Source organism: Atractosteus spatula, chromosome 11, assembly GCF_055471065.1.
Source record: "Atractosteus spatula isolate fAtrSpa1 chromosome 11, fAtrSpa1.hap1, whole genome shotgun sequence".
NCBI lineage: Eukaryota > Metazoa > Chordata > Actinopteri > Semionotiformes > Lepisosteidae > Atractosteus > Atractosteus spatula.
This window is the reverse complement of record NC_142716.1, coordinates 50,098,669-50,117,452: the sequence shown is the minus strand read 5'-3', so window position 1 is coordinate 50,117,452 and position 18,784 is coordinate 50,098,669. Positions and strand designations below refer to the sequence as shown.

At 50.4% G+C, this 18,784-nt stretch overlaps 1 protein-coding gene across 4 annotated transcripts in view; it reads left to right on the top strand.

The window, feature by feature from the left end:
• The window catches only part of gcgra (glucagon receptor a), a 51,543-nt gene extending 37,345 nt beyond the window's left edge, over window positions 1-14,198 (top strand). For all 4 annotated transcript variants that reach the window (XM_088927473.1, XM_088927474.1, XM_088927471.1 and 1 more), the window contains 12 exons: window positions 33-129; window positions 874-981; window positions 1,397-1,509; window positions 1,759-1,865; window positions 2,602-2,761; window positions 2,998-3,157; window positions 3,500-3,560; window positions 6,032-6,101; window positions 7,131-7,219; window positions 7,308-7,446; window positions 7,941-7,982; window positions 8,094-14,198. In XM_088927473.1, the coding sequence (XP_088783599.1) occupies window positions 33-129; window positions 874-981; window positions 1,397-1,509; window positions 1,759-1,865; window positions 2,602-2,761; window positions 2,998-3,157; window positions 3,500-3,560; window positions 6,032-6,101; window positions 7,131-7,219; window positions 7,308-7,446; window positions 7,941-7,982; window positions 8,094-8,411 (1,464 nt within the window). In that variant the 3' untranslated portion in view covers window positions 8,412-14,198. The remainder of the gene's footprint in view (window positions 1-32; window positions 130-873; window positions 982-1,396; window positions 1,510-1,758; window positions 1,866-2,601; window positions 2,762-2,997; window positions 3,158-3,499; window positions 3,561-6,031; window positions 6,102-7,130; window positions 7,220-7,307; window positions 7,447-7,940; window positions 7,983-8,093) is intronic.
• The last annotated feature ends 4,586 nt before the right edge of the window (window positions 14,199-18,784 follow it).

Below are 18,784 nucleotides of genomic sequence, written 5' to 3'. Positions count from 1 at the left end.
CGGTCTTGTCTAACACAAGTGCTTGTTGGCAGGTCCGGTCCGAGTTAACCCTGACGAACATAGTGAAAAACTGGGTGAGCTACAAGGATGAGTGCAACCACAACATCAGCAGTGAGCCTCCTGCTACTGGTAAGTCAACCATCACATGGCATTACAGTGCTCTTCCTGTGGGGAGTCATGAAGCCTCAGCTCTGGGAGTCCCAGTGTCCTGATTGCACCCAACGCAGTGTCCAGTCTCGTCACCACAGTGTCCAGTCTCGTCACCCCAGTGTCCTGATTGTCCCCTGTGCAGTGTCCAGTCTTGTCACCACAATGTCCTGATTGCGCCCAGTGCAGTGTCCAGCCTCGCCACCACAGTGTCCAGTCTCATTACTACAGTGTCCTGATTGCGCCCAGTGCAGTGTCCAGTCTCGCCACCACAGTGTCCAGTCTCATCACCACAGTGTCCTGATTGCGCCCAGTGCAGTCCTGATTGTCCCTGATCCTTCTGGAGTTGAACACGAGGGCTCCAGTCCCTGTCTGGATGTTAGTGAGTTTGAACCTGCGGCCCCAGGGCTGGCAGGGGACTCAGATGGGACGAGTTTCACTCCGCTCGGTGACCTTGTTTCGCTCATGTTCCGAATACTCCGCGTGTGCGGTTTGGGAATCAGGCGCAGAGCTAATTTTCTGCTGCCCCTTACGTTCTGTTGACCCAGGCTGCTCAGCTGACCCCACTCCATTTTTTGTTCAAACTTCTGTGTCCTTTTTCTTCCTTCTGAAAATGTAGAAATAAACTGAAACAAAGACGACTTTGTGCCTGTGCTCCGCAGATGATGTGCGAGTAGTTGTGTCACTTTCTCACCAGATTCAATTTTTTCTTTTTGCTTCTTTCAGGTCTAGTGTGCAACCGCACCTTTGATAGATACGCCTGCTGGCCAGATGGGCTGCCCAATACTGTGGTCAACGTGTCCTGCCCCTGGTACCTGCCCTGGCACGACAGAGGTAGAGCTGGCAAGGGCTGCATCCTCTGGGACGACTTGATCTAGTCTCAGATGGCTTTACAGCGGACGTCAGTCATGAAGCTCAGCTGCTGAAGGCTTCTGACATCTCGCCACAGTGCAGCGCAGAGCTGAATCGTAAAAAAACACAAAGAATGTCTGACAGGGTTCTGGAAGTGTGTTTAAAACTGCAGTAAATCGCACAGTGATGCACAGAGCTCCAGCTCCTGAGGGTTCTGGAGGTGGCAGCTGAGGCTGTTGTTCTGTGTGTTGTTTTTCCCTGTCTTGTGGTACAGACAGACAGTAAACTGCAATCTGTGCTCCCTCTGTCCCGGTGCAGTGAGGCAGGAGGCCCCAGGGCTCACAGGTGTGCAATCTGTCCGTCCTGCTGAGCTGCACGTTGTCTGTGTGTGTTGCAGTCCGGCATGGTGTGGTGTACCGGGTGTGCGGGCTGGACGGCCAGTGGGTTCTTGGCCCTGACAAGCATCCCTGGAAGAACACGACGGAGTGTGAGGTGGACGACACGGATAAGGTGAGGGTGGAGTCGGAGGTCTGCTGTAGCTCCTGCTTGAGATCAGACTCTCGCTCCCTCCTGAGATGGGAGTCCAGCTCCTGCTTGAGTCTTGCTCACATTACTTCACAATTGGCATGGCAAGAATCAGTTTTCCATCCTCCCTGCGCTCGACATGAGTTCACCATGCTCTGCTTTGGTATCTCCGGGGCCTGCCAGGGCTCTGGGAGAGACTGACTGGCCGGGATTCTTTTTTCTGTTTGTGTGCAGCGGGATTACTGGAAGACCCTGAGCATGTTCTGGGTGATGTACACGGTGGGGCACTCACTGTCCCTGGGGGCCCTGGTGCTGGCGCTGGGTATCCTGGTGGCTTTTAGGTGAGTAACAGCCTCGCGGAGAGTGGGAGGGAGAGAGAGCTGTCACGGCTCTCCTTGCACAAGCGTCAAACAGGCGGGTCTGAGTCTGCCAGACAAGCAGTAAACAAGCAGTGCCTGCAGTGAGAACTTGTAGGAGTGTAGGACCAGGCCCAGCTGATGCCTTAAAAAAGTCTTTCAGAGTGTCTGTTCTGGACGTCTCTCACCTTGCTATGCCCTCTTTCCTGAGACAGCACAGGGTCCCCACTGCTGGCTGTACAGCACCCCCTCCTTTAGACAGCACCCCCTCCTCACACAGTACCCCCTCCTCAGACAGTACCCCTCCTCACACAGCACCCCCTCCTCACACAGCGCCCCCTCCTCAGAGAGCACCCCTTCCTCAGACAGCATGAAGCAGAGAGATGGGGCAGCAGTTATTACAGTGTGGTGACAAACAATTAACTCTTTCCTAATGACTGTTTCAACAGGACAATAGGAAAACAGGACTGTTTCAGCGAAGTTGTATTGAAGTATTAATGCAGGCAGTCACTGGTGGGTTATAACTGTTCTCACCCACTAGGACTGTGGAAAGATCATTTAGGCAGTGTTTGCAGAATGAGAAGCACCTGATGGCTGATGCAGAGGAAAGCCGCTGCTCAGACCCGTCCTCGCTGTTTTGAACTCATGCTTTTGAATTGAGCTGGAACCAGTAGGCGGCTGTTTGAAAGCTGCTCCGACCTGTTCTGTTTCCCTGGGGCAGAAAGCTGCACTGCATGAGGAACTACATCCACATGAACCTGTTCGCCTCCTTCATCCTGCGTGCCGTGTCCATCCTGGTCAAGGACGCGCTGCTCCCCAGCTCCAACTTCACCCTGCCTAAAGACAACGAGGTTGAGAAGTGGCTGAATAGCACAGACGAGGTGCGTCTTCCCTCACCTGCCACCAGGGGGCAGCACACACAGCACATTCTCCTGCGTGGGGAAGCAGGTGGCACTGTAGAGCAGTTACGAATTCATCACTTTCACTGTGATGGATTCCTCTGAGCACTCGTTTTCCTCATCTCTAGAGAGTGTCTTTCCATTGCCTATCTTCTCTCTGTTCTGTACCGTAGGTGGTCTAGACGTCAAATCGGTAACAAACACCTGTTTGCTTTCAGACACCCGTGGGCTGTCGTGCTGCCCTGGTCATGATGCAGTACAGCATCATGGCCAATTACAATTGGCTGCTGGTGGAGGGCATCTACCTGCACAACCTGCTGGTGATCACAGTCTTCACTGAGAGGAACTACTTCAAAATCTACCTGTGTATTGCATGGGGTGAGTCCCCCCGAGTCCCCCTGAGCCCCTGCGTCCTCTTAGCACCACCAGAAGAAAACAAGCCTGGTTGCACACAACTGGGGGTTGCTGGGCCCATCTTGCCTGTATTAGACTGGGTCAGTCCTGTAAGCACATGTCAAGATTTGCAATGTCAGGCCTCCCTGCTGTCGGACAGAGCCTCGCTTTCTGTATCCTGGCTCTATGTGACAACCATGAACGCCTGCCGTCTGTCTCGCCTCGGCCCAGAGCAGTTCACAGTGCCAGATTAGCTCGTGTGCAGTGCCAGGCCAGGCGCCCAGCAGGGTGTGTGTGTGGTGGTAACGTGCCCTCTGTGCCCCCCAGGTGCCCCGCTGCTGTTCGTGTTGCCTTGGGTGATGCTGAAGTACCTGTACGAGAACAGCCAGTAAGTACCTCTGCTTTCCTTCTCCCTTCTTTCCCATCTTACTGCCTCCTTTTTCTCCATCAGTGTGCTTTGGACTTGAAAGTAATCCTGAATGGTAAAGCTCAGCAATATTCTCTGCCTTTCTCTCAAACAAACTGGGCACCTTTGTCCTATGAGAAGGAGATCCTGTTTGCCAGTTAAACTAGGAACACATAGACAGCAACTTGTCCACAGAAACTGGGACAGGGACCTCGTCAGTAACTCAGGCAGGGAAGCACAGAGCTATCGAGTATCTGAACTGAGGCTGGAATCGGGAGGCTATAACTGCAGCGCTGAACTGCTGAGCCACAGGGAGAGCAGACAGCATTTAACATCGAGAGGGTGGTGAAAAAATAAAAACTACAGAGGCCCAAGATGTCAAGTTGTCAGGTGTGATGGATCTGTTTTTTTTGTATTAACGGATGTTAACAGCAGTACGGCCCCACCCACCTGGGCTAAAAAAAAAACAAAGACGCAGAGAGCACAGACTCAAGCTGTTTAAAATCCTGCCTTGTCTGTGTTTCTTCAATCTAATAGCGTATAAACACAAATACACTACATGAGGTATTTTAGCACTTAAACTAATGGCCCAAATCCCCATTGAATACCACAGGAATACTCTCGTACGTTTATCCTGTACTCTGAGGTTGACCCCACTCCCAGTCTGCGCTCCCTGTCTGTCTGACAGACTCCGTGTGTCCTTCGTGTTTTCCGTAGAAGAGAATTGAAAACAGGAACTGCACATGCCTTCCATAAAAGCAGAGGAGAGTGATGAATATACACAGAGAAATATGTAACTCCAGCAGTTAAGAGAAAACACTGCAGATATTTGTGGGGAAAACAGTCTGACTGCAAGACACCCTGGACAAAGTTCCTGGTTTAGACTACAGTGATAAAAACCACAAGCAGCGCAATACGGAGAACTAGAAAATGTGGGCTGAGCAAAATAGGATTAACACATCCTGGTATCAGACCATGCAAAATCTCACTACAAGGCAGTGAATACAAATGAAATGGTTCTAAAGAGTTTGTGATTTTCCAGGATTAACCCAGAACATCAGAAAGATCTGCTTCTTAGGTTTCAAATGCCAAGAACATGGTTTGACAGCAGTGCAGGATTCTGTAGCACAGTGTATTGGGAGTAGTGGTGCCTCTCTGCCCACACATTCCCCAAGACAAGGGGCTGCTGTCCATCTGAGTGCTGCCTCAGTCTGTTGGCTCCAGCTGTGTCTGCAGCCTGTGCTGAGGGCCCTCTAAGCATGAGCAGCATGAGAACCACCGAAAATGTCTGATTCGGGGAAGGATCCTTCCTTATGTAAAAGGCTCTGCTCTTGCTTGGCAACAGTGCTGTCAAAGACACTGGAATGAGTAGTTCACCTGGAAGGTCCTGTTCGTCTCATATGTGAGCCATTAGCAGCCATGAAGAATGAGCAGGCAAGCCAACAGCCCCAGTCGTGGACTGCGCACACCCCGCAGAACAAGCTGAGGCTTCAAGAACTGGAGCACCAGTGTCCTGCGCACGACTGCAGCGTTCGCACTGTGCAGAAATCTCAGCTCGTGCGCTGGCTGGTCTCCGTCCACTTGCTGTTTCTGCACAGTCCCACGGCTCTGGAAGCCGCACGAGTGCAGAGCAAACTCCTGTCACACCTCCCTGGTTCCCTTTACAGATTAATAACTCAGTTTATACGGTTTTCTTTTGCTCTGTGTTTCCTACAATGGACTTTGGGTTGCCTTCTGCCAAGATGGTTGCTAAGTTACTAAGCATTACTAAGTGGCTAAGAAGGCGTTTTCTGAGGAACATGAGGGTAAATAATGGACTTACACCCCAACCTGTCAAATGAAAGGCAGCGGCCTTCACTGCAGAGCATGATAGCAGAGCTGCAGGACCACAGAGAAGCTCTGGTGTCTTCTGCAGTTATCTGTTCATATTGGGTTTCTGAAAGGTCAGCAGAGATGTGCGCAGCAGTGCTGAACCGGCCAAGTGAGGTGAAGTGTATTTAAAAAAAACACCCAAATCCTTTTTTTACCACAGTGAAAGTTAACTTTTAAACTTTATATTTGTCTTTTATCTAATTCCATGATCCAGAGAAACACATTTTTCTATGTGACTATGCCGATGTTTATCCAATTCAAACGGGTCTTATTGGCATGACAGCAGTGCTCCAGTATTGCTGACACTAGGAACAAACTCACAAATAAATAAAGGTCATTTACAGCCTTCTGAACAGCACATATAAGAGTAAAAGTCAACGGAGCAATGTGGGCACCCCCATTTACAAACTCAACTCGCCTCTTCTCTCGGCGGAGCTTGTACCTGTGTCTTGGTCTGCCTGGCTCTGCTGGAAACATGGAGAGGTTTGGAGCTGCCGAGAGAAGGCAGGAAGCTTGTGTTTGGGTGCTGTAGGAAATGAGCAGCCGCAGTGTGAATGATGCCAGCCTCTCTGCTCACGCAGGTGCTGGGAGAGAAACTTGAACATGGCCGTCTGGTGGGTCATCCGCTCCCCAATACTGCTGGCGATCCTGGTGAGTGTCCGAGCCTCCGCGGGCTCCCTCTCTCCTCTCGGCTTTTCCGGGGCTGGATGCTGACTTGTGGGGGGTGTATGCAGTGTATCAAATACGTTGATGGAAGACGAGCATTTCAGCCAGCCGCATATGGACAGACAGCTGTCTGAACATCACACCCAGGCCAGCACGCAGTGGCTGCGAGTGAGCCGTCTGGAGCAGGGCCTGACTCGTCCGTGACGGCTCCGGCACAGATTTCCCGCAGGAAGTCCTGCGCTGGGTTTCAGTGGATGGGTGTGCAGAGCAAGCTTCCTGCCTGCCGTGTGTTCAGCCTCTGGAGGGTTCGGCACAAGGGCTTTCTTCCTCTGTCGCTGCTGTCCGGCCCGGGACATTCCTCTGTGCTGATGTCCGCTCGGCTCCAAACACTGCCGCACAAAAATGGGGAGGAATTCTTATCAGAAGGATAGCAGACACTTTTCTCCAGAATAGCTAGCAGAGGGTCTGGGGAACTGGGATACAACCAGCCGCTGCTGCAGCACAGGACCTAGGAGGTTCAACAACCCACTCAGGGACTCGGGGCAAAGGCACAGCTGGAGCTTGAACTGGGAACCTCCTGGTAACAAAGCCTGTCAGCTGGTGGAGCTCCCTCAGTGACAGCTGTGAGCTGTTAAAAACCCCAGGGAACCAATCTGCTGACACATGTGGGAAGAGAGTGATTTGGAGTCAGTGCCCCGTGAGCAGACGGCACACCACAGTGTGGGATGGGGTTTTCTGACCAGTGTCACAGGAGTAGCACAGCTCCAGCCAGGACTCACCTCTGCCCACACACTTATGTCACTCTGCTTCCACATACAGCCCGCAGGGATTGTCCTGGGGGAGGGTGGGTTTCTATTACTTTGTTCTTGCAGCTCAGTTTACCTTGGCAGAGGTGAACATAGCAACCACCATAACCAAGCCTTCCAAACTGCTGCTCTTCAGGGCTGCTGTCTAGAGCTGCATCCTGGGCCATCTACTCACTATTGATCCTCCGTGCCTCCCTTTTCCTTGCAGATCAATTTCTTCATCTTCATCCGAATCATAAAGATCCTGGTGTCCAAGCTGAGGGCCCATCAGATGAGATACACGGACTACAAGGTCCGGTGAGTGCCCCTTGCAGGCCCACACTGCCTTGCAGTTTTAGGAGTTCTTAGTCAGCTCTGTGACCTGCTCTCTCCGCTCTGCCAACAGGCTGGCCAAGTCCACTCTGACTCTCATCCCCCTCCTGGGCATCCACGAGGTGGTGTTCGCCTTCGTGACGGACGAGCATGCCCAGGGCTCCCTGCGCCTGGTCAAGCTCTTCTTCGAGCTCTTCTCCTCCTCCTTCCAGGTCAGCCAGCATTCCACGCACAGAGCCCAGGGCACCCAGCCCCCAGCACAGAGGACACCGCACACTGCACACACACTCTCCAGGTCGATGATCTGATTCCACAGCTGCACGGCACCTTTGTATAAAAGTGCCACAGGCTCGTGAGCAGCACAGTCAGAGCCCTGTAAGATTCCACAGCTGGGGCTCTTCACCAAACAGACAGTGTAGAGTGCAGCTGTTAATCCTCTCACCTCCCAGCTCAGACAGCTGCCAGCATCCTCATGGAGACCAGCCTGCAAAGGAAACTGCTGTTGTCCGTCTCCTCATTCCACACTTTCACTGCTTTAAGTACCACATACAGTATAATCAACACGGTAGCTTCATACACAGTATCTGTAGCTCTGAATGCAATCTCTATGTGTAGAGACCACGAAACAGAACTTGTATAAACCACTGTGCAAAGGCTGGAAGTGAGAGTGAGTCCAGCTGTCCTGACTGCTGTGTGGCTCTTGCAGGGTCTGCTGGTGGCCATCCTGTACTGCTTCGTCAACAAGGAGGTGAGCTTTCTTCATCGCCCCTCCCGGCTGAGACAGCACAGCCTGTTCTGTGTTTCTGTGTCCGACCTGCGTGCTGCTGACTGACTGAAGCGGTTCTCCCTCCCGGTGCAGGTGCAGTCGGAGCTGCTGAAGAGGTGGAAGAGGTGGAAGCTGGGCAGGGACATAGAGGAGGAGTACAGGCACACCTACAGCCAGACGCCCCACGTCAGGAACGGCAGCACGGCTGCTGGGGCCGCGCCCGCCCCGGGGGAGGAGCACAAGCTGGTGGGAAGCTACCAGAACGGCACCGGCCAGAGCAAGCACAGCCTGCAGCCCCCGGCGCCACTGGAGGGGGCTGCCTGCACCAGCACCCTCAAGGAGAGTGGCAGCCTGGGAGACAAGGCGCACTGCTACGAGTTCCCACTAGAGAGCGCCGAGAGCAACTTCTGACCCTGAGCAGCCCTGTGTCAGGGATCCCTGCTGGAGCAGCAGCGGCCCGCTAGCCTTGGCCGCAGCAGAGCATGCTGGGCCTGCCTGCGGTTAGGAGCCCTATGTGCAGAGTTGATACGACCTGAGTGCAGCTGCCCAGCCTTAGAGACCCGTACAGGAAGCCCGGTCTGGGGGCAGGGAGCATGAGGGGTTGCGCTGGTCTTGGTGCCTCTGAGATCCACAGGTAAAAGACACTTACTCCTTCGTCTGTGACTGTTTCTCCACACAGATCCCCGGAGCTCCAGGACGAGGCAGTATTCTTGTTATGGTTTTTACGATTATTACTTCTATATTTTTGTTGTTTTTTTTTGTAAAGGCCAATGCCTATTTCAAACAATCATAAAGACAAGAAAATAAAAACAGCGACAGCAAAGTAATGGGTTTTTGCTGGCGGCCCCCGGGCACGTCTATGTGTCGCAGTGCGATGGCCTTTTCTCTGAGCAGCAGAGCCGCGAACAGACGGCAGGCTTCTCTCTCTCTCCGGGGGCTTCCTGCAGACTCACAAACTGGTTCTGCTGCAGCCTGGCGTGTGAGGAGGAGATCCCAGCCGGTCCCGTGTGTGCTGTCTGTTACTCAAGGAGACGTCTGTAATCGATTTGGACTGACTCATGAAAGCAGTGTAAGGGATGGACGAACAGAAATCGCAACCATTGACAGCCTGTACAATAAAGCCGAACAAACTGCTTCCCAGCCCCTGGCCTCGGCGAGGGTGTGGCGCCACCATTCGGCTCCTCTTCGAGCTGTCCACTGTCTCGCGGCGATGGCAGGGGGGCTCATGCTGCTGCCGGATGGTACCAGCCAGCAGCTCTGAACACGGTTCTGCAGCATTCCGGAGGCTCACCTGGTCCTGGAGGCCTGGGAGAGGGGGCAGGGGCAGGGGCAGGGGAAGACAGAGACTGCTGGGTGCCTATGATCTCACACTGGAGCCCCCCACAGCAGCCTGTGGAGGGGGAGGGGGGGGTGGGGGGGCGGTGCTCTCACAGCAGCCTGAGAGCTCCATTCAGGGACAGGTAGGTCTTTACGAACCGTCAAATGTTGTCAAATATATATTTTTAAAATATTCTTATTGTTACAAAGAAAGTTGGTGAATGTTGGTGAATTTTTATTGTTTTGCTTTTTTAAAGGATGATGATTGTGGTTTTAATGGGGGAACAGCTTCTTTCAAAGCGTGATCAAATGTTAAGGAGGGTGGTATAGCATACCTCCGATCCATCTGAATTCCAATATAGAGAAAGACAGTGTGCGCTTAACATTTAAAAATCTTACCTTCCAGTTTGGAATCACCAACTGTTTTAAGACATGGCTTTTCAGCAGCGGCTGTACCCACACAAGAGAGACACTCTTCAGCCACTCTGAGCTTCACAGTGCCCAGCAGGAGAGGGAACGCTGACTGGAGAAGTGGTGCATCTCTCCCTGACATCACAGCAAGCCTGAGTGGTCCCTGGCCCACTCATTCCAGCTCTACCCCTGCAGCACTCTTCCAGTTGTGCTCTGGGGAATCCCAGTCACAGGGGGGTACTGACATGACACAGGTTTGAATAGGTAACATCTGGGCCATAAAACATATAAAACAAGCACTTTGATCTTGAAGCATAGCTTTCAGCCATCTAGCTTCTTTGCTAATGACCTAGACACTTACAGTGAAATGCAGAATAAAAGAATAGGAGAGAATTACAGGGCACAAGTTACTAGAGGTCATCTCTCAGTGCTTGGGGATTAACAAGATGAATTAGGAGATGCAGGTTTGTTCAAGACGGCGATGCAACCTTCTGTCCAAAAGACACGCACACACTCTGTGCTCCATCAATCGCTGCCAGACCACTCCCTCTGTTCTGCTCTCCAACAGCGGTTGACTGGATAAGCAAAGCTCTTCAAGAATTTGTTTAACTGTTGACATGTGTCATGGTGGTCCAGTATGGCATGAGTCACCTCCTGCACAGCTGTGTTTCCTCCTCACTTACCAGACTTTAAATCCTGTCATTTAAGCAAGCTAAGCAAACACTTTCTTAAGAAAAAGTAACTGTCTTGTCCTGATGCGAACTGTAGCTTGCATGCCTGCCCTCTGCTCTTCTGGATCACACAAAGGTCTAGCGGGGAGGTGTTGAGCCAGCAGGCTTGGTAGGAGCCCTGAGCCCCTGCAGCAGTGCCTGCTGCCTCACTCGAGACTCGCACTCACACTGGGCCATCAGGTTTCCCGCGGGGTTTGGAGGCTCAGAGATGTAGCTGTACGGGATGATGGCAGCCGACTGAAGCGCATCAAGCTGCAATACAATAATAATAATAATAATTGCACCCCTACTGGGATTGTTAATGACCACAGAGAGTCAGGACCTCGATTTTTACGTCCAATACCAGGGCCAGGGAGGTTAGTGTCCTGCTGCGTTTGTGTCTGAAGGTGCGTCTGTAAGCCTGGCAGCTAAATGAAACTACTGCACTGCCCAGGAAGGAGCTCAACAGAGTTTCAGCTGAAACTCACTTCCACTTCCAAGGAAGTGCTTCACTGAGCTCCACCAGCATTTGAGCTAATATTTAAAGTGCCATTTTTTCTTCCTCAGCTCAAAGGTTTCCAGTGATTAATGAACCAAGGGTGTAGGGTCTTGCATTAGTATGTGACCCCAAACTGGCCAATTCTAGCTGTGCCCAGACTAGGAGAGAGCAAAGGAGAGGTCTTGAACCCCTGAGCGCATGTCTAGGCTCCCCCACGCTGGGGCATTAGTATATAAGCCCCAAAACTGATAACCCCATTTGCACTGGATTGACCAGGGTGAAACACTGCACCCTTGTAAGAAATGCAACAGCAGAGCCTGAGCTGGGGTTCTGAGCCCTAAGGCCCCTGGTAACAGACCAGAGTCCAGAGAGCGCAGCAGGGGGAGCCCATGGTGCCCTTCTGGTGAAAAACTCTGTATCAGTGGGGTGGAGGGGTGGGTTAGTTCTGCACAGTGGAACTGGGGTGGGGTGGTCTGTGCAGTGATACTGGGGTGCAGCGTCTGCAGAGTGGGACTGAACATCGCTTCTTGTTAAGACTGAGCTGTGAAGAGTTTTGTGTCAAGACGTTGGAGTGGAAGGCAAAATAGTATGTAATCTGAGGTTTGTCTTTTTCATTTTAAATGTACAAACAGAAAGACAAGACTATGAATTTGTAAGCCTATTTGCACAATGTTAATTTATACACCATAAATATGTAAATATGTGTATACGTAGTCCAGCATAAACAGTGTTCTCTTGCTTCAGTTCTTCAGTTCTGACTCTCAGGCAGGTGCATGTGTCCACGCAGTTGTGTTGCCTTGTGATTTTATTAACCGTATCCTGTGCCATGAGTCAGGTTCTGGGCTACACAGGCATGCTTTTGTTGCTCTTTGTAATATCAAGTGGCTTCAGAAACAACCATGAATGAATCTCCAGTGGAGATCTTATCCTGGAAGCAGGATCTCCCACGCAGCAGGCTGCCGGGTCTGACAGCGGCGAGCCTGACGAGACTGCTCGCTCGCTCGGAGCAGCAATGAGTGCGCAGTCCTTCTCCAGGTCACCCACAGCTCCCTGGGGCTGTTGGAAATCCGAGAAAATGACTCCCCTCCAGCAGCAACTGGCAGCTCGGAGAGTCCATGTTCATCCTCAGACTGAGCTGCCTGATGTCTCCTCATCAGCCTCTGCAGACCGGGAGAAGACTGTGGGAGCAGTAGGTACAGAAGACTCCCTGCAGAAGGTCCACGTGCTCTGCGGACCTTCCAGTTCAACTCCTTCACGAACTGGGCTATAGGCCTTTCTGTAATTATTTCTCTGCTCATGAGCTCGATCACTATGGCAGCTGGAGAGCAGTAAAGCAGCTAATTGAACAGTCACGGGGGAGGGAGTCATGGTCCTCAGCATACGGGCCACAAACTGGACTGAAGGGTTTGCTGACATGCTGGGGGAAAGACTGATGTTCAGGGATTCCGGTGAGATGAGATCAGTCCAGCTCATTGCGTCTCTCTGTAGAGATTAGGAGCAGCGATCTGTGGCCTGAAGAACAACATACAGAACGCTGCATATTTATTTATAACCTCTCCTCACATGCACTGAGAGGAAAAGATGCAAACGCAGTCCAGTACTGCCTTCCCAGTAATTTAATTCTTTTGTGAGGGAAAATAGATGCTGAACTTCACCTGCCTAGGGATTAGTGGATTGTTAAAGGCCAAGGCTTTGAGTGAAATGCCTTTAAAAGAATTTAACCTTCCCTCAAACTCTCAGGATCAAGGAGAAATTGAACAGACTCTTCCACGGCAGCCAGGGTCTCGATCTGGCAATTTTTTTGTCTTTTCTGCTCCCCCGAAAGACAATGCAGTGATGATGAGCACAGCTCGTTAACATCTGGACTGTAACAGCCAGGCAGGACGGGGCGGGGGTAGGGGGGAGACCAGCTGGAGAAAGAGGGAGAGAGAGACTGGGAGCAATGGCTCTGAGCTGCTTTTCACCAGCTCCAACCCTGCTGTGGAGTAAGGCTCCTCTGTAAGAAGCTCACAGCATGACACAGGAGATGGGCTGAGGTGAGGAAGGGGCTCTCAGCCTCCATCGCAAGCTCTGTCCTGACTGCAGGGAGGCACACAGAGGTCCTGAGTGCTAGTGCACTAGCACTCCAACATCAAGTGCTGATTCGTCTTACTGCCTCCGAAAAACAGAGAGCCTTTGTACGGCTGAATAGCTTATATTTCAAAGGCGTTTTGGTCTGTTGACTTGGTTTGGTAGCTGACCTGAAAAGCCGAAGAAGAACAGTGAGACTGCTCCCTCTTCCCTCTTCCTCCCCCTGTGTGAAAGAGGCAGCACCGGGCCTGCACATCCAGCATGACAGGAGCAGGGGAATCCACCCCTCCAGATTAGCCTGGGCCAGGGATACCCATTTTCGGGGAATTCCGGTTTCCATTAGCTAGTATGCAGACAAAGGAAGAGCATGGGCCAGATGGCCTCTCCTTGTCTGGAGCTTCACTCATGTTCCTCTGCTTTATCTGGTCGGTTTTATTCCCGTAGTTCCTGAAGCCACTTGAGGCACAGAAACCAGCATCTGGACTGGATGCGGTGCGTCTGAATGTATAATGTGTAACTCTGATGGAGCTGTTCTCTGTTAATTTTCTAATGTGTGCCATTTGTTCCCGATTATCTGATACTGTTAGTGATCATTATTACTTGCCATGTGAAAGCGGAGCTCAGCGTTCCCCCTGTCCTCCAGCACTCCTCCGCTCTCTGGATTTAGGACACACAGAGCTGGGGTCTGGCTTGTTCAGCAGGATGGGGCTGCTGCTCCCACTGGAGGGGCCCCTCAGGCTGCTCCCCTCCTGTCTGCCCTGCTCATAGTGGGGCCTCCCAGTGAGGGCAACAGGCCTGCAGCTGCAAGGCGGTTGTTGGCACAAACAATTCCTTGTCAAGCAGAGCTGGAGAAATTAGTGTTCTGCAAATGAAAACAATGTCAAAAGTGCAAAATCACCACACACAAAAGTTACTTTTGTAAGTAACTTTTAAGAAAGTGAGCAAACAAGGAGATATAAATAAACGACATGTTCTGCAATGAGAGGGGACAGGAAGAGGGACAGCTGTGTGCGTGCGTTGCCCTGACGACTGTCACCATGGTGCTGCACGTGCCCAGTGGGTGTCTGAGACACCCTGAGCTCCACTTTCTGTCATCAGGACCTCCCTAGATGTGTGACAACATGTTGTCTGTATTCTGTTTGCCACTGAAGTTATTTTAAAATAATAATTCCAATAAAAAGATAAAATAAGGATGCTGTCCTTTTAAACTTTTTTCCAATGAATGGAAAGTAATCAGACCCATTACTATACTCTGAGGCACTGCTGTCCTCTGGGACCCAAACGTGGATGGATGAACCGCTGTGAGGCTGTCCGGCAGCCACAGGGCTGCAGACCAAGCTGTATTCTCCCAGCGCTCACAGCTGCAGCACAGCACATTACACACCAGGTATAATGAGCCGTGAATGCTGGAGATGAGAGGTGCAATTTCCCCGGCCTGCAAAGTTAGCAGTTCTCATGATGGAAACCTAGAAAAGAAAGTCAGTCTACTGAACTGATACAACATGGCCTGAAACCTTTGCTGGAACGAGCTCTACCAGATCAGGGCAGAGGGCCTCAGTGTGCTGTGGAGGGTCTGTCTGGGGAACAGAGGGGTGTCGGAAAGGGGTCCTCTGGTTCGCTGGCCGGCTGCTGGTGAGGAGGAAGGGAGGGGTAAGAGGTGATTTGGGGACACATATCAGGGTGAAGAGGCTCTTCACATCCCAGGTGCTGAACTGCTTCATTGTTTCACACCAATCACTTGACAGAAGAGAAAGGGTGTCCGTGAACGAAAATTTTACCCAGCAGGCACAGGGTACAATGTGAGCAACACAACTGGAGAACTACAAAAAAACACATCGGTACAAGGGGAGCAGGCAAACTCCACACAGAAGGACCACAAGCTGGAATTGAACCAAGGACCCAAGAGCTGTGTGATATTAGCACTTACCACCACACAACCATGCCAGTGTATTGTCTTAATGTTTTAAGGTTCCATTGGCACACACTGATCTTTTGGGAAAAAAAGGAATGTCTCAGTTCAAATATAATCTTGACTGTATAAGCTGGACTGTGTGTGATAATGGCCTCTAGACAAGAGAAGCCATGCCCCGCCCTCTTCTACCTGCCATTCCAACTGCAACCTGCAGGGGGAGGAGTGGACGTGGGGGCTCATGTGACCTGAACTTCCTGTGCTGAACTACTTTTACACAGGAAGTGAGGGTGTGGTTTTCCCTCTGGTACACAGTCCAGGAGATTCGGCAGAGGGGGGCCATGACAGCCCAACAGCACAAGGTAAACTGCAGAAAAACAGCTGTTCTTTAATTTTTTTAAGTGAATATTTCTACAAAATAACATGCATGCATTCCCTCTAATATCACACGACAGTGCAAAAAGAAGTTTTATGTCAGGATAATGTATTTAGAAACAGTTACTATACCAAAGGAGTCTAAGTTCACACCAGGGAAAACACGAGACAGCTCTCATGGCAGTGATTTATTTTGACTGATGAAACCTGCCAGTGTTCTAGTCTTGTAGCCAGAGGACATCCCTGCTGGGAGGCAAACCAGTTCCCATAGTATCGCTGTCAGGTGCCCCTGTGACTCCAGGTTCTGCCAAGGCAGAAGCTTTCAGGGATAGGGATCGACTCTGTCAGAGGCCCCAGAGAGCCACAGTCCTGCAGGGTGTACGTGCAGCCTTGAAGGGTCATCAAGCAGTGGACTGTCTTGTAATTACAGCTGGTATATCCAGTGAAGTCATTAGATATACCAGCTGGAAACCATGGAAACCATTCAAGCAGTCCTGCTCACAGAAAGGCAGTCTGTCCAACACTGTGGACGGTACCACCAGCATTTGTCATGTTTTAAGGGCAGTCCAGGAGCTGGCTAATTACGACAAACTTTGAGATTTGTGTTTTGAAAACCCAGAGCAGTACTGCCTTTAGTTTTTAATGGAATCTCTGTTTTGGGGTGTTTATTTATTTTAACAGTCTAAAATTATTCTCAAATCAAAGTGTGAGCCAGTTATAATAACACTTAAGTGTTGCTTATTATGCAGTGCTGCTGATTACCCATGAAGGGAAGTCACTACTCATATTTTTATTAAGCTCATTACAGCCTACAGCTACCCTTGAAGGCTGGCAATTAGCAAATTAGCCTTCATGTTTACTCTGTGGGAGGCAGTGCTGAATGGTGTTGTAATTAAAGCCAGGTGTTGCTGTGGAGCTCGTTCCCCATCTCCTCTAGTGACAGGTGATCTCGGAGCCTGTGAGGAATGTGTTACAATAGACCTTTTAGTTAATTAGCCCTCTGTGTCAGCAGGAACATGGAGTCAAGTTTGAAATTCCTCCTCTGCTCATGAGACACCTGCTTTCTTTTGAAATGCAAGTGCCTTCTCATTTTATTTTTTTGTTGTGAATGACAAACATTTAAGTTATCCACTTAACGAATGACCAACATCACCTTTTGTACATTTTCATTGATTGTTTGGAGAAGCCGTTCCAGACAGCTCTGTCCTGGACAGCATGAACCCTTCCCATCAGGCACCTGGGCTTCGTGAGTGGCCAATGGCCATGACTTTGCACCTGAGCAAGCGAGCGTTGGTGTTGTGTTTTGGGTGCGTTTTTTGGTTCCCATTTCTTTCTTCTGTTCCTGCCTCTTTGGAAGCAGTTTTAGTTTTAATGCTCACACTGTTGGAATTTCGGGTTAATCTTGAGAGTCTGTGTCTCAGCAAGCCTATGGCAAGACAATTTTCAGGACTGAAAACTGCACATTTTCAAACTGTTCTCTTTGCTTCCTTTTAAGGCTGCTTGTCTGGGCTTCTGTCTTACTTTCAACAACAGGAATCTCTCAGTGTTAAACAGTTTGAGTGATTTTTTTCAAGATCTAGATTCTACGTTTTTCAGACTTCTACTTCCCAGTCTGCACAGTTTAACAAAAAAAAACTTGTCTTTGTTTTTAAGCAAGTTCCTTGTTAATTCACACGTAAGAATAGAAACCAAGTTATGTTCTTAAAGAAGCCTCCATCTCTCAAGCAAAGGCTGGGAATATACTCTGTCCTGATGCTGTTTATGGAGTTTTGTAAACAGAACTTAAATCCCTCTTACATCTATGGACAGTTCATTGGCTTTGGGTATTTTTAGCCAAAAGTAAATATTTTGCAAGTTTTCAGCATGATTATCTGAAATAAATAATGACTTCTTTATGGGTTCTAAAAGCTTTGAGGTGAATGCTGTGCTTCTATTCTGCTCAACTGTCCTTTTAACATCTTAAAAAGGCAGAATCTGCCTTAAATTTCTTATTAAGGACTTGCATGCAGTCTAACAAGCAGCTGCATGCATAACATTTTATAAAAGGCATCTTTTTTATATATTTTTTTCAAGTTCACTAGAGATTGTGGAGGCAGGGACTGTTCGTGATGAAAACAAGATGTTTACCCTCCAACAGCTCTTGGTATAGTTGGTATGTTACAGCTCCAGCACACACATTGGGAAAGTTATTCTGAGGACCTGACTTGCCTGACGTGTCTGGTCTGGGTGTTTCCTCCCCGTGCTGCTCAACGAGTGTGAACTGACCCTGCTGGACTCCAGCATTTCAATTTCCGGGCCTCCGGGCCTCCCTTCCTCCCGCATTCAGCTTCTGCACAAGCTAATCAGCCCCAGCCGATCGATCCCATAACAAATCCCAGGGGACCCTGTTTGCACGCCGTGAACAGAATTATTCATCACTTGTCTGGCAGTTCTGTGTGATTATTCCTGCCAGGCCAGTTTCTTCACTAGCCCAGTGATCGCTGTGCTGGTGTCTTATTCTCTGTTTGCTGACTCTCACAGAGAATTAGCCGATACACCCCCCCACCTCCACCTTGACCAGAGCAGGTCTCTCTCCACCCCAGCAGCTCCACATGCCTGCAAAATGACCAGTCACTTCTGCCTGAGTGTCCTGGTCAAGCCAGCCTGTACTGTGCTCACAGTCCCTGAGGCTCTTGATCGCTCAGCTCCTGGGTCAGGTTGGCATTTCCTGGGGGAGCTGGGCAGTAGGGTGGCGATGGTGGGCAGGCTGGCAGGAAGATGGCACAGGCAGGGGATGGGTTGTGCTCAGGGCTGCCTCTGTCACAGAGACATTGGAGGAGAGTTGGGCTGGGGGGCCAGAGGGCAACCAGATGGAGACCTGAGATGGAGAATGACACTGCACTGCGGTGACAGACCTGATGTCAAACTGCAAGGTTCCTCTGTTGGCCACTGCTGGCGGAGTCATGCTCTGCACTACAGGATCCTGGACTCGGAGGCAGCATGAGGTTCCTTGTGGCTGAGGTCCATAATCCTTGTGTAGGATCATGAGATTTTCTCTCTCTTGTGGTTCATCCAATCCCGATGGCATCAGGAGTCTGCGTTCTTGAAATCGATCCCTGAAGATGTGTTTTAAAAATGAAACCTGTGTGGGGGAGATCATTCTAGCTTTGTTGTAACTACTGCACAGCACTCTGCAGTCACTGATCTGAGGTGGCACAGCACAACGCTAGTGTGCAGGCCCAGTTCACAGAGCTCTGACTGCCCAAAGCAACACAGGCTGTTTTTTTTTCATTAATTGCAGGATGTTATAATAATAATAATAATAGCTTACACTTATATAGCGCTTTTCGAGAAACACCCTGGGATTTTTAATGACTACAGAGAGTCAGGACCTCGGTTTTACGTCTCATCCGAAGGACGGCGCCTGTTTACAGTATAGTGTCCCCGTCACTATACTGGGGCATTAGGACCCACATGGACCGCAGTGAGTGCCCCCTGCTGGCCCCACTAACAC